The sequence below is a fragment of the Dreissena polymorpha genome, chromosome 2 (assembly GCF_020536995.1).
Source record: "Dreissena polymorpha isolate Duluth1 chromosome 2, UMN_Dpol_1.0, whole genome shotgun sequence".
In the NCBI taxonomy this organism is placed as follows: Eukaryota; Metazoa; Mollusca; class Bivalvia; order Myida; family Dreissenidae; genus Dreissena; species Dreissena polymorpha.
The window spans coordinates 16,560,169-16,572,895 of record NC_068356.1 but is presented as its reverse complement, the minus strand read 5'-3'; the positions used below and the strand labels follow the sequence as shown (position 1 = coordinate 16,572,895).

At 35.6% G+C, this 12,727-nt stretch overlaps 1 protein-coding gene across 1 annotated transcript in view; it reads right to left on the bottom strand.

Annotated features, from left to right (window-relative positions):
- LOC127866902 (mucin-19-like) overlaps nt 1–12,727 on the bottom strand; it is a 70,270-nt gene that overhangs the window by 31,955 nt on the left and 25,588 nt on the right. Inside the window, exons 17-24 of the mRNA XM_052407754.1 lie at nt 6,303–6,431; nt 5,822–5,953; nt 5,554–5,694; nt 5,026–5,229; nt 4,389–4,643; nt 3,800–4,016; nt 1,917–2,062; nt 1,589–1,747 (exon numbers count right to left, since the gene is read on the bottom strand). Of these exons, the coding sequence (XP_052263714.1) occupies nt 1,589–1,747; nt 1,917–2,062; nt 3,800–4,016; nt 4,389–4,643; nt 5,026–5,229; nt 5,554–5,694; nt 5,822–5,953; nt 6,303–6,431 (1,383 nt within the window). The remainder of the gene's footprint in view (nt 1–1,588; nt 1,748–1,916; nt 2,063–3,799; nt 4,017–4,388; nt 4,644–5,025; nt 5,230–5,553; nt 5,695–5,821; nt 5,954–6,302; nt 6,432–12,727) is intronic.

Below are 12,727 nucleotides of genomic sequence, written 5' to 3'. Positions count from 1 at the left end.
GAAGGATGACCTTGACCTTTCACCACTCAAAATGCGCAGCTCCATGAGATGCACATGCATGCCAAATATCAAGTTGCTATCTTCAAAAGTGAAAAAGTTATGGCCAATTTTAAAGTTTTTTTCGGACGGACGGACGGACTGACTGACATAGTGACGGACAGTTCAACTGCTAAATGCCACCCTACCGGGGGCATAAAAATCATTTTTTTCGGGGTGGGAGTATAGTGTGAGGGTGTGGTGGTCATTTACTAGATGATCCATAATTTAAAAAATTAATGGGGGGATTGAGGGGGATTCAGGGGGGGAGGGGTTGGGGGGGCGTGGGGATGGTTTGGGTGGAGTCTATTGTGGTATGTCAGGTAAGAGTTGTTTTGTCAAAGTATCAATCGAATCTAATCATAAATAAAGAAGTTATGGCAATTTTAGCAAAATTTAATAATTTGACCTTGAGAGTGAAGGTCATTCAAAGGTCAAGGTAAAATTCAACTTGCCAGGTACAGTACCCTCATGATAGCATGAAAGTATTTGAAGTTTAAAAGCAATAGCCTTGATGCTTTAGAAGTAAAAGTGGATCTAAACACAAAATGTAACCATATATTCAAAGTTACTAAGTAAAAAAAGGGCCATAATTTGGTAAAAATGACAACCAGAGTTATGCAACTTGTCATTTACTGTTCCATATGATAGTTTGCGAGTGTTCCAAGCATGAAAGCAATATCTATGTTACTTAAGGGGTAAAGTGGACCAAAACACAAAACTTTACCAAATTTTCAGGTATAAAGGGCCCATAATTCCGTCAAAATGCCAGTCAGAGTTACATTACTTTGCCTGCACAGTCCCCTTATGATAGTTAGTAAGTGTTGCAAGTACAATAGCAATAGCTTTTATACTTTAGGAAAAAAGTGGACCTAAAAATAAAACTTAACCAAATTTTCAATTTTCTAAGTATAAAAAGGGCACATAATTCTGTCAAAATGCCAGTCAGAGTTACATAACTTTGCCTGCACAGTCCCCTTATGATAGTTAGTAAGCGTTGCAAGTATGAAAGCAATAGCTTTGATACTTAAGGAATAAAATGGACCTAAACACAAAACTTAACCAAAATTTTCAATTTTCTAATTTTAAAAAGGGCACATAATTCTGGCAAAATGCAAGCCAGAGTTATCTTACTTTCCCTGCCCAGTCCCCTCATGATAGTAAGTAAGTGAACCAAGTTTGAATGCAATAGCATTGATACTTTATGAGAAAAGTGGACCTAAACGCAACACTTTACCGGACGCCGACGCCGACGCCGACGCCAAGGTGATGACAATAGCTCTTTTTTTTCAAAAAATAGATGAGCTAAAAATGGTCAATTCTTGATTAATTAAGAGATTTGGAGATCGTGTAATGACCTCACATAACAAGTCATCAAACATGTGAAATGTTAGATAATAAAAGAGAGTCAAGCAGTTATTGTTCACAACAATTTAACTAGAGCAGTACGCCGACGGTTACGAACGGTCGAGTATAACATAGCTCAAATAAAACGATTCGATTAATTGAAGTAAAAATTTGTAGCGTGTGTGATGTGAGTGGTGTAACCTACCTAAACACTTTGACCCTTCATTTATGTAGCCTTGTTGACAACTGCACCTGTACCCAGTCTGCACAGACTGCTGTTGTTGAGGGGTGATGTCGATGCACTTAGAACCAATCGGACAGGGGTTTCCCTCGCACCCATTTATGTCCACATTGCAGGCTGGGCCTAGTTTCACATATAACGACAGAGTTTGTAAGTGAAAAATGATATGAACAACAATCCAACGCAACACTCAAATAATCCACAGCAAATATTAAGTCTTTTGGAATATAATTATACTTAAAACATTTATCGTTTACCATAGTACAAATACAACGATATATTTCACAGGTACCTCCCCATCCTATATTGCACTTGCACGTGACTTCCCGTGCAACCTCGTGATCGAAATTACAGACACCATTCCCACTGCAGCCCGAGCATATCAGAACCGACAGGAACTGTACGGACGACTGCGACAAATCGTCACGGGCAAACACACTGACGGAAAAGAGAACATAGACTGTGGAGATACTGATCTTAGAGATACATGATTCATAGCTTAAGTTATGCGGGTTTTTTATAACAATAGATTGAGTGCAAAAATTAATATAGAAGTATATTTTAAAGGACATAAACATATGGAACGCCATGACTGTCTTAGAATAATAAAACTTGTGATATTACGTCAATCTGACTGTGCATGAATGCCTGTAACCATTATATATATGCATAATCACAATATATAAATACATAATTCAAATATACACTTATAAAACATAAATATATAAAGATATAATTTTCTTATATATAGATAAAATGTAAAAATATACAGATACAAATATTATATACAGATAATCTTCCATTATATAAAGGCATTACTTCTTTATATGAAGGCACAAGATCTTTATATGAATGCCTGTAACCATTATATATATGCATAATAACAATATATAAATACATATTTTGAATATATACAGATAAAGCATTAATATATAAAGATATAATTTTCTTATATAAAGATATATAATCTTTCATTATATAAAGGCATTACTTCTTTATATGAAGGCAAAAGATCTTTATATGAATGCCTGTAACCAATGTATATATGCATATTCATAATATATAAATACATAATTTGAATATATACAGATAAAGCATTAATATATAAAAAATATAATTTTCTTATATATAGATATACAATCTTCCATAATATAAAGGTATTACTTCTTTATATGAAGGCAACATACCTTTATATGAACATAAATAAGTATTATGTTACCACGGATTACTCCGGTAACAAACACATTCAACACGCATTTTCATGATAGTTGTTTTTTCATTTACACCCAAGCAATTAAAGTCGCACAGTGACATAAGTGATATGATGTCCGTTGTTATCTTCTCCGGTCTGAAGCGCCGTATCACTCCTTCTTCCACTCCAAGTCGCTCAAGTATCAAATCCAGATCCATTGTTGTGAAATGATGCAAAACAATTTTTCTCCCGTGTGTAATAAAAATTTCGTATATTTAATTTTATATATATATATATATATATATATATATATATATATATATATATATATATATATATATATATTGTGATAATGCATATATATAATGGTTACATGAATTAATGCACAGTCAGATTGACGTAATATCACAAGTTTTGGTATTATAAGACAGTGGAGGCGTTCCATATAAACATATTGAAGCATATTTGGGATGGTTTTGCTAATTCCAACAATATCTGATAGCTATCTTTTGAAAAAAAGCAAACCATCTTATTCAGTGGCGGTTCTACTATTGTGCAGACAGTTTGGATTTGCTCATGCAACACTTCTGCTTAAAATCAGTAGCACGATAAGGAACGGACGTGAATACTTGATTATTTTGGATTATTTTAGTTATAAGGGCGTCCTTTATGCCGTTAACAAGACATTGCTTTGAATGACCGTATAACAAATTATTAATATTGCATGATAGTTTATAATTTATCCAACTGAACCAATACCTCCAATGGTGCTTCTATAATTAGTATTGTTGAGTCATTTCATTGTTATATACTTTCAGAATATTTGAAACCATTTATAAATAATTGTTATTTGCTTACCATTGTCTGAAAACTGATGGAGTTACAGTCCACACATTTATTTGGGACGAACGGTCATATGTAAGAAAAAGTTCAGAGCTTAACAGCGTCTTCTTTTTAAAGGTCAAATAACTATGTTTCATTACCTTATATTCACTGGAGTTGTATTTAATGGTGTCCATGTATAGCTGTCTGACACATTCTGGAATCCAGTTTTATTTTTTCGGGTTGGTCCTTCGAAGAACAAAGTGATGTTATCACTATCTGGGTCGCTGGCTTTGTAGCTTATAATAACAGTTTCGTTGACTGTAGCACTTAAATACCTAACTGGGTTCACAAACTGAGCAGATGTTGCAGTATTGCCTGTGGTAACAAAGACACGTCATTACATATTAAAACTTTGAAATTATGGTTAATACACATTTTTTATAACAATCTCATCTGGAACTAAATATCCTGTCACATCAGCAGTCTCGCCAAGAACATTGACGGCGGCGTATGCCTAACTTCGAGTTTACATGTGTAAACAAATAAAGAAATATGAGTATGTAGTTGTTTTTACAACGAATACATGTAGTTTGTAGCTCATCAATGTACTGGTTAAATGCCGGGTGTCTGTCTTTTAAATCGAATCTCAGTATTGCGTTTAAAACGACTACTGGTGGATATCTATAACACTAAGACAGTTAACAACAACCTGTATGAAATTTCGCTATCAACTATGAATGGGCTCACCAGCTTTCAGCGCGATAAACTCTGATTCTTTTGTTGCTGCATTCGTGTTAGCAGCCAGTTTTGCATTCAAAGTAGCTATGAAGTCGAACAAACAAGGGATGTTCGACGCTTCACCCCCACAGACCTTCATAGCTTCCGTTAAGTTTGATTTTGGAATTTCGTCCAAGAATATTGGATAAAATGTGGGATCAGCTGTGGCACTAATGGGTTTCCCAGTGCTATAATGGAACAGTCTGGTTTGTGAGGTGACATTCCCTGCAAGAGCCAAAGCAAACGAAAAAGATATATTGATCGGTCGAAATTGAAAGTTATTGAAACCACCACAAACAGGTCAATTTAATAAAATTACCTGTTAAATTATCAGAAATACTCTTAAATGTGTCAGGTTTGCTAAAATATAGACACGCTTGAAACACTAGGTATATTTTATGGACTGTATCTGTGTCATAATTATTCAATATGTTTAATTTATTTTAAGCTTGAAATGTTAACGAAGTTTAACAATCATTTGTTCATACCTAGAATGTAATTATAAGAAAAATGTTTTTCAAATGATTTAAACCTATACTTTGTTTTGACTTATATAGGGTTTAATATGCTAAGAGATAATAGAGTTGGAAATGTAAATAAAAATTACACTGTTCAGCATAGTTGTGGATCATGCGGTCAGTCATGTTGTTGGGCAGCACTGTGCCGTCCGGAAGATTAAATTCGTTATTTGAATCCCCGTCGTTGTTACCATAGAGACCGGTCGATCGGTACATGCTTAACTTGTACACCGGTGGAATTGTCATTGACAAATCAAGTAATCCCTCCGAAAGTTTCACGTTAACTGTTATGCCTGGCGAATGAAATATGATTCATACGAGTTCTACACAATTTAAAGAAGACCAATTACAGATCACAGCTGTGTTAGTATAAAATCCTGATCATTTGATCGAGATATAGAACGTGCCGATCATATTGGTCAATAAATTTAATTCAAATAGCATTTTAAATAAATAAAATAAAATATTTAAAGTAGATTTACAATGTAACATCTTAACTCTTAATATTTTATTAAAATTAAGGAACGCATTGGAACAAAACACTAAACAACTGTAATCAACATAAACAATATGGGTTTTTTTCCGTCAAAAGCGATTTCAATGTATATTTTTCTCACCATTTGTAAGAGATATATCCATGCTTGTGTTGCTATTCTTTTGAATTGCTACATTTGAATACATGATTGGTTGAGTACTGGACAGAAATTGTAGACTACAATCAACAGCTTTGTTGAACGTGTCACTGTATATAATGAAACCTACAAAACACCCAAAAACATTTACGCTGGTGGTTAAAATAAACATATGAGAAATAATTCCAATTATTTAACAAAATTAAACATAAAATAATGCACTCCGCATTCAATATATAATTTAAATACATACCATCTTTCTTTAAATTTATTTCTACGTGAAAATATCCTCCGTGTATTTTATCCTCTGCTGCGAACGCTGCAAACACGGTGGCATTTAGTCGGTTGGACGAGTTCGTAGCTGACGTGACAACTTCAGTTCGCCCTAAGAATAAGAAGCAAATGGTAATTTTATCTAATTCCTGGTCATTAGACTACACCAGACGCGCTCAGGGAAAACTGGGCTTAATGCATGAGCGTTAAGTGTCGTCCCAGATTAGCCTGTGTAGACCGCAGGTACAACGCTTTTTGCTTTTATGTTTTAACGGAAGTCTCTCCTCAACGAACATGCTAATCTGGAAGGATACTTAAACACATGCATTAAGTCCAGTTTTCCCATATAGAATCAAATTGCATTTTATCAGTGTTCAAATTCAAAATTCAAGCATGCAATTGTTCTCTTTTCAACAGTGTGCAATGAGCAAGATCATACCATACTATAATGTGTCGCTTACCTTGCAATTGGAATACGTGTCTAGAAGCATTAATGTCATATATCTGGAATAGGATGTATTCACCGAGTCCATTGAAGGTGTAATCTCGTTGGTCAAGAGTTCTAATATGAGGATCACCATAGCAGAATCCTAAACATGAAATATTATCAATTAAGTATGAACAAAACTATTGCCAAGCAATAAAAGTCCCCTAGCGGCTCCACTATTGTCAGAAATTCCACCATTGTCAGAATATTTGTTTTATTTGTTGCCATAGCAACCAGAATTTTTGACGTAGGAACAAAATGAAATGACGAGCGTAATGTCCATATTGCCATCTATTCATGTTCCAAGCTTCATAAAAAAATATTAAGAACTTCTAAAGTAATCGCAGGATCCAGAAAAACACCATTTTCAGCAGTATTTCAAGTCGATTTGTTGCCAGAGCAACCATAATTTTAGACGTAGGAACAAAAAGAAAAATAACAGGCATAATGTCCATATTGCCATCTATCCATGTTTCAGGAAAAAATATTAAGAACTTTTAAAGTTATCGCAGGATCCAGAAAACCACCATTTTCAGCATTATTTGTAGTCTATTTGTTGCCAAAGCAACCAGATTTTTTGACGTAGGAACAAGATTAAATGACGTGCATAATTTCCATATTGCCATCTATCCATCTTTCAAGTTTCATGAAAAAATATTAAGAACTTAAAGTTATCGCAGGATCCAGAAAAAAACACCATTTCAGCAGTATTTCTAGTCTATTTGTTGCCGTAGCAACCAGAAATTTTGAAGTGGGAACAAAATGAAATGACGTGCATAATGTCCATATTGCCATCTATCCATGTTTCAAGTTTCATGAAAAAATATTAAGACCTTTAAAAGTAATCGCAGGATCCAGAAAAAACACCATTTTCAGCAGTATTTCTAGTCTATTTGTTGCAATAGCAAGCACAATTTTTGACGTAGGAACAAAATGAAATGACTTACATAATGTCCATATTGCCATCTATCCATATTCTAAGTTTCATGAAAAAATATAAAGAACTTTAGAGTTATCGCAGGATCCAGAAAAAACACAATTTTCAGCAGTATTTCTAGTCTATTTGTTGCGATAGCAACCACAATTTTGGACATAGGAACAAAATAAAACAAGAGCACCGCCTTGCGGGTGCAGACCGCTCATCTATTTTCTTTTTAAAGGTGAAGGGACTCTCATTTTCAATCACAAAGGAGGGAGGGGTGGAGTGAAGAGGTGCATTGTGTGGGGGTGTGGACATTTATTACATTATCTTCCAAAAATGCGAAAAAAAAAGGAAACAAAAAATCGGTGGGGGGTGGGGGGTGGGGGTGGGGTGGGGGGATTCTTGGGTGCGATGGTTGGACGGTATTTCAAACATAAAATAATGAAAATAAATATTTGTGTTTTTTAACCGTTTCAAAAAAAAATGGGGGGGGGGGTGAGGTGGGGGGGGTATAGTGTGAGGGTGTGGTGGTAATTTGTGAGATGATCTTAAAAAAAAAAAATAGGGGGGGGAAGGGGGGGGGGGCACGGGCACGGGAGTTTGGGTGGAGTCTATTGTGGTATGTCAGGTAAGAGTAGTTTTGTCAAAGTATCAATCAAATCTAATATAAATAAAGAAGTTATGGCAATTTTAGCAAAATTTCATAATTTGACCTTGAGAGTCAAGGTCATTCAAAGGTCAAGGTAAAATTCAACTTGCCAGGTACAGTAACCTCATGTCATAGCATGAAAGTATTTTAAATTTGAAAGCAATAGCCTTGATACTTAAGAAGTAAAGTGGATCGAAACACAAAATTTAACCATATATTCAAAGTTACTAAGTCAAAAAAGGGCCATAATTCCGTAAAAATGACATCCAGAGTTATGCAACTTGTCCTTTTACTGTACCCTTATGATAGTTTGCGAGTGTTCCAAGTATCAGGAATATCAAGATAAACTTCTATTAACTACTTTCAAAAAAGTATAACTTTTCCTGAAGTTAAAATCACTCTTAATTCTTTAAACAAGACCAGATCGTTCATCTATTTTCTTTTTAAAAGGTGAATGGACTCTCAATTAAAATCACAAAGGAGGGAGAGGTGGAGTGAAGACGGGTGTATAGTGTGGGGGTGTGGACCTTTATTACATTATCTTCCAAAAATGCGAAAAAATCGGGGGGTGGGGGGGGGGGGGTAACCTCATGATAGCATGAAAGTATTTGAAGTTTGAAAGCAATAGCCTTGATACTTTAGAAGTAAAGTGGATCGAAACACAAAATTTAACCATATATTCAAAGTTACTAAGACAAAAAAGGGCCATAATTCTGTAAAAATGACAACCAGAGTTATGCAACTTGTCCTTTTACTGTACCCTTATGATAGTTTGCGAGTGTTCCAAGTATGAAAGCAATATCTATGATACTTTAGGGGTAAAGTGGACCAAAACACAAAACTTTAGCAAACTTTCAATTTTCTAAGTATAAAGGGCCCATACTTCCGTCCAAATGCCAGTCAGAGTTACATAACTTTGCCTGCACAGTCCCCTTACGATAGTTAATAAGTGTTGCAAGTATGAAAGCAATAGCTTTGATACTGTAGGAATAAAGTGGACCTAAACACAAAACATAACCAAATTTTCAATTTTCTAAGTATAAAAAGGGCACATAATTCTGTCAAAATGCCAGTCAGAGTTACATTACTTTGCCTGCACAGTCCCCTTATGATAGTTAGTAAGTGTTGCAAGTATGAAAGCAATAGCTTTGATACTTAAGGAATAAAATGGACCTAAACACAAAACTTCACCAAAATTTTCAATTTTCTAAGTATAAAAAGGGCACATAATTCAGTCAAAATGCATGCCAGAGTTATCTAACTTTGCCTGCCCAGTCCCCTCATGATAGTAAGTAAGTGTACCAAGTTTGAATGCAATAGCATTGATACTTTCTGAGAAAAGTGGACCTAAACGCAAAACTTAACCGGACGCCAACGCCGACGCCGACGCCGACGCCAAGGTGATGACAATAGCTCATTTTTTTTTTCAAAAAATAGATGAGCTAATGACGTGCATAATGTCCATATTGCCATCTATCCATATTCCAAGTTTCATGAAAAATATTAAGGACTTTTAGAGTTATCGCAGGATCCAGAAAAAAACACCATTTTCAGCAGTATTTCTAGTCGATTTGTTGCCATAGCAACCACAATTTTTGACGTAGGAACAAAATGATATGACGTGCATATGTCCATATTGCCATCTATCCATATTCCAAGTTTCATGAAAAAATATTAAGAACTTTCAGAGTTATCGCAGGATCCAGAAAAGTGTGACGGACGGACTGACGGATACAAAACCAAAAGTCCCCTCCGGCGAAACAGGTAGGGGACTAACAAGTACGTGGTATAACGTTGTTGCTTTTTGGAGTTTCATGTATTAGAGTCTGAAGGACAAAAGCTGTCTCAAAACAGCTATCCTTCTGCTTTAAAAGTAAAATGAAAATTTTCAGACAGTTGATATAATGGAAAACAGTCATATGTTTCAAGTTGAATATCTAAAAGTAGTTATACAGTAGACGTTAACTTAAAACTAAATGTATAACTTTTAAATTAAAATAAGACACATTACTAAAAGGAAAACAATATTTTCAACTATATACCAGTTAAGTAAGTTGAATCAAATTAAATGTAGAGTAAGCAAATAAATTAAATGTAAATGAGGTCTGCATTTAAACTTCTTAAACACAATATTCAGCACATTCAAACTGAAGATATTCAGTAAAAAGCACTTCTCTATTGACACAAAATGACACAAAAATGCAATCCCTCCAGAGGTCTGCTTGTATGCAATATCAAAAAAAAAATTACAGCAATGTAATGCCATAAAAACGTATGAAATAAAGTTGAAACACTTTTGTTCATTTTAGTAACAGTGACCTTGAACTCACTTGCCCACATACAATCCCTCAATAGATAAGACTTTAGCCTACATACATACACAAGTTTAATACAGTATTTACATCATAACATACGTAATTTATTAAGCGATTACTTAAAAAAAGTGACCATGATCTCGACCCAACTGGTCCCAGTTGCAACCCCATGTCAACCAGAGATAGAAGGTGTTGCACACAAGGGCTTAACTTAATTTCCTATATAAAAAGTTACATATATGCATACTTCTAAGTATATTCTGCTGGATTGCAGTACTGAGTTATGAGCTTCGGTGGGTGACCTCGGATGATGATACCGAACACATGTGCGAATTCTAATTGAACCTCCCTAGGAAACTTAAAATGAATTTCAACTTGCAAGCAAACCATTACCACAAAAGAGAGTATGCTCATGCTTAAACGTTGGTCTAAGAATTTCTTCTTTGTAATTTTCGATTTTTAGACCATTAAAACTTATCCAAAGTTACATTCAGATAGATAATATCATTGTAACTCTTTTACAGTTAAGTAACGTTGTCTAATAGCATCAATACGATAAAAAAGACATTTCTTAATCTCGCGGCGTTTAAATGTTTTCGCCTCAATATACATAACATAACACGATTTCTAAACGCACAAGACAAACTAGAAATGGCGCGGCAGAAGCCGACGCGTATCCCCACGCCCCAGGGTTGGTAATGGGGCCATGCATAGTTGAGATTGACCGAATTGTCATAAGAATAGTTCAGTATCAATTAGACGTGAATCGGTGTAGAAATGAAGGAATTATAGTTAAAGGCAATTTTGTGTGGGTGTGGCCTATTTGAGCGGGGCGCCCCAGGGTTGGTAATTGGGCCATGCATAGTTGAGATTGACCGTATTGTCATATGAGAAGTTCAGTATCAAGAAATGAAGAAGTTATAGTAAAAGGCAATTTTGGGCGGGTGCGGCTTATATGGGTGGGGCGCCTCAGGATTGGTAATTGGGCCATGCATAGTTGAGATTGACCGTATTGTCATAAGAGAAGTTCAGTATCAAGAAATGAAGAAGTTATAGTAAAAGGCAATTTTGGGTGGGTGTGGCTTTTATGGGTGGGGTGCCTCAGGGTTGGTAATGGGGCTATGCATTGTTGAGATTGACTGTATTGTCATAAGAATAGTTCAGTATCAATTAGAAGTGAATCGGTGTAGAAATGAAGAAATTATAGTAAAAGGCAATTTTGTGTGGGTGTGGCCTATTTGAGCGGGGCGCCCCAGGGTTGGTAATTGGGCCATGCATAGTTGAGATTGACCGTATTGTCATAAGAGAAGTTCAGAATCAAGAATTGAAGAAGTTATAGTAAAAGGCAATTTTGGGTGGGTGGGGCTTATGTGGGTGGGGCGCCTCAGGGTTGGTTATTGGGCCATGCATAGTTGAGATTGACCGTATTGTCATAAGAGAAGTTCAGTATCAAGAAATGAAGAGGTTATAGTAAAAGGCAATTTTGGGTGGGTGTGGCTTATATGGGTAGGACGCCTCAGGGTTGGTAATGGGGCCATGCATAGTTGTGATTGACCGTATTGTCATGCTTAGTTGAGATTGACCGTATTGTCATAAGAGAGGTTCAGTATCAATTTGACGTGAATCGGTGTAGAAATGAAGAAATTATAGTAAAAGGTAATTTTGGGTAGGTGTGGTCTATGTGGGCGGGGTGCCCCGGGGTTGGTAATGGTGCCATGCATAGCTGAGATTGACCGTATTGTCATAAGAGAGGTTCAGTATCAATTTGAAGTAAATCGGTGCAGAAATGAAGAAGTTAATGTAAAATAACATAAAAAATGAGTGAAAATCTCTGACCCGGCTCCGCCCCAACCCCATAACTTTTGACCGAGGGGTCAGATCAAAATTCCAAATTGTGCCACATATGCTCATAGCTACCATGTGTGTAAGTTTAAAGGTTCTAGTGCTTGTAGTGTAGGAGAAGATATTGGCCAGGACGGACAGACAGACGGACGGACGGACGGACGGACGGCTGAGATAACCTTAATATCCCCACGCTTTACAAAAAGCGTGGGGATAATAAGCAAATAAGTTATTAAGTAAAAAATAGCAGACATTACAAAACATGTGTATAGTATTCATTAAACCACATTAGTTAAAGGATCGCGTGATAAAAGAAACATTACACGGATACGTGAAATTACGAAATTCAAAATGTTCGCAACGCAAGCTAAGCTACATGTAAAGCACATTTAGCCGAATCACAGGACAATTGTTCTTAAACCAAATGCAGTCAGCGTACATGTTTATTCAAATGTATCATATAAATAGCCGCTTTCCTTAATTCCAAGTAAATTTCTTTAAATCAATAAGAACCAAACCAACTTCGCAAAAATACGATATGATGAGTGGAAGTCATAATTGGCGGGTTAAGAGGTAAAATAAAAGCGTTGTATCATCAAGTCCCCTGTCAAATAAGAAGTATTGTTTTATTCTTCTGTTAAAAGCAATACAACCTATTTAAAATCTTATTA